The sequence below is a fragment of the Empidonax traillii genome, unplaced genomic scaffold (genome assembly GCF_003031625.1).
Source record: "Empidonax traillii isolate 1590-97213 ecotype Southwest subspecies unplaced genomic scaffold, ASM303162v1 scaffold137:size1056949, whole genome shotgun sequence".
Lineage (NCBI taxonomy): Eukaryota > Metazoa > Chordata > Aves > Passeriformes > Tyrannidae > Empidonax > Empidonax traillii.
The window spans coordinates 587513-588393 of NW_020955330.1; the positions used below are offsets into that span (position 1 = coordinate 587513).

Consider the following 881-nt stretch of genomic DNA (forward strand, 5'->3'; position numbering starts at 1 on the left):
AAAAAAAAAAAAAAAAAAAAAAAAAAAAAAAAAAAAAAAAAAAAAAACACCAAAAAAAACCACGACCCTGAACTCCCCAGGAACTCTCAATGGGCGGCAGCTCCCACCGGTTCCACACCGCCCCCCGGGAAGCCGGGACGGGCCGGGCCAGGCCAGAGGGACGAGAATCCCTGCGAGGGGGTTTGAAACTCAAGGTTGGCTCACCAGGCCGGTGTCGCTGCACAGCGCCGCCCGCCCGCCCGCCCGTCATCCAGGGGACCCGCCGCACCCCCGAGGCCTCTCCGGGGACGCGGCGGGGCCGCTCCCGGCGGGAAGGAAGGGGCTTAGTGCGCCGCGTGAGAAGCCCCCGCTGGCCCCAGAGGCGGAGGCTGCGGAAGCCCCACTGCTCTCTCGATCCTCATCCCGATCCCTGCCCCGCTCCCCAACACCATCCCCGTCGCCATCCCGACCCCTCCGCACGCACCATGGCGAGCAACTCCTCTTCCGCCGCCGCGGTGCAGCAGCCTCAGCGCTCCGGGCGGGCGGCGCGGCCGTCCCGCGGCGGGGCCGGGCCGGGCCGGGCCGGGCCGGGTGGCTCCGGTGCCACCAGCTCCGGCGACAAACCCAGGCTGGGTCTGCCCCGCGAACAAAGGTGCGGGCTGGGCCGCCGAGCTGCGCAACGCAGCCCGGTCCGCTACGCTCCCAGTGTCACGATAAAGAAATAAAGGGTGCTGTTAACACAGCGCGTACAGGTCTTCCCGGAGTGAAAGGCTGGATTGAGACACTGGGTAACATCTTCCCAGCAGCTGAGGTGGATCACTAAGAAGTTACCAAAAAAGTGGAAAAACGTTAAAAAAATTCTTCGCCTCAGAACACTTAATTTAGGTCCACTTACGATTTTT

The 881-nt window shown here is 63.0% G+C and overlaps 1 protein-coding gene across 1 annotated transcript in view; it reads right to left on the minus strand.

The window, feature by feature from the left end:
• Positions 1-547, minus strand: part of TMA16 (translation machinery associated 16 homolog) — a 17925-nt gene extending 17378 nt beyond the window's left edge. Inside the window, exon 1 of the mRNA XM_027883941.1 lies at positions 464-547. Within this exon, the coding sequence (XP_027739742.1) occupies positions 464-466 (3 nt within the window). The 5' untranslated portion in view covers positions 467-547. The remainder of the gene's footprint in view (positions 1-463) is intronic.
• Positions 548-881: the final 334 nt, after the last annotated feature.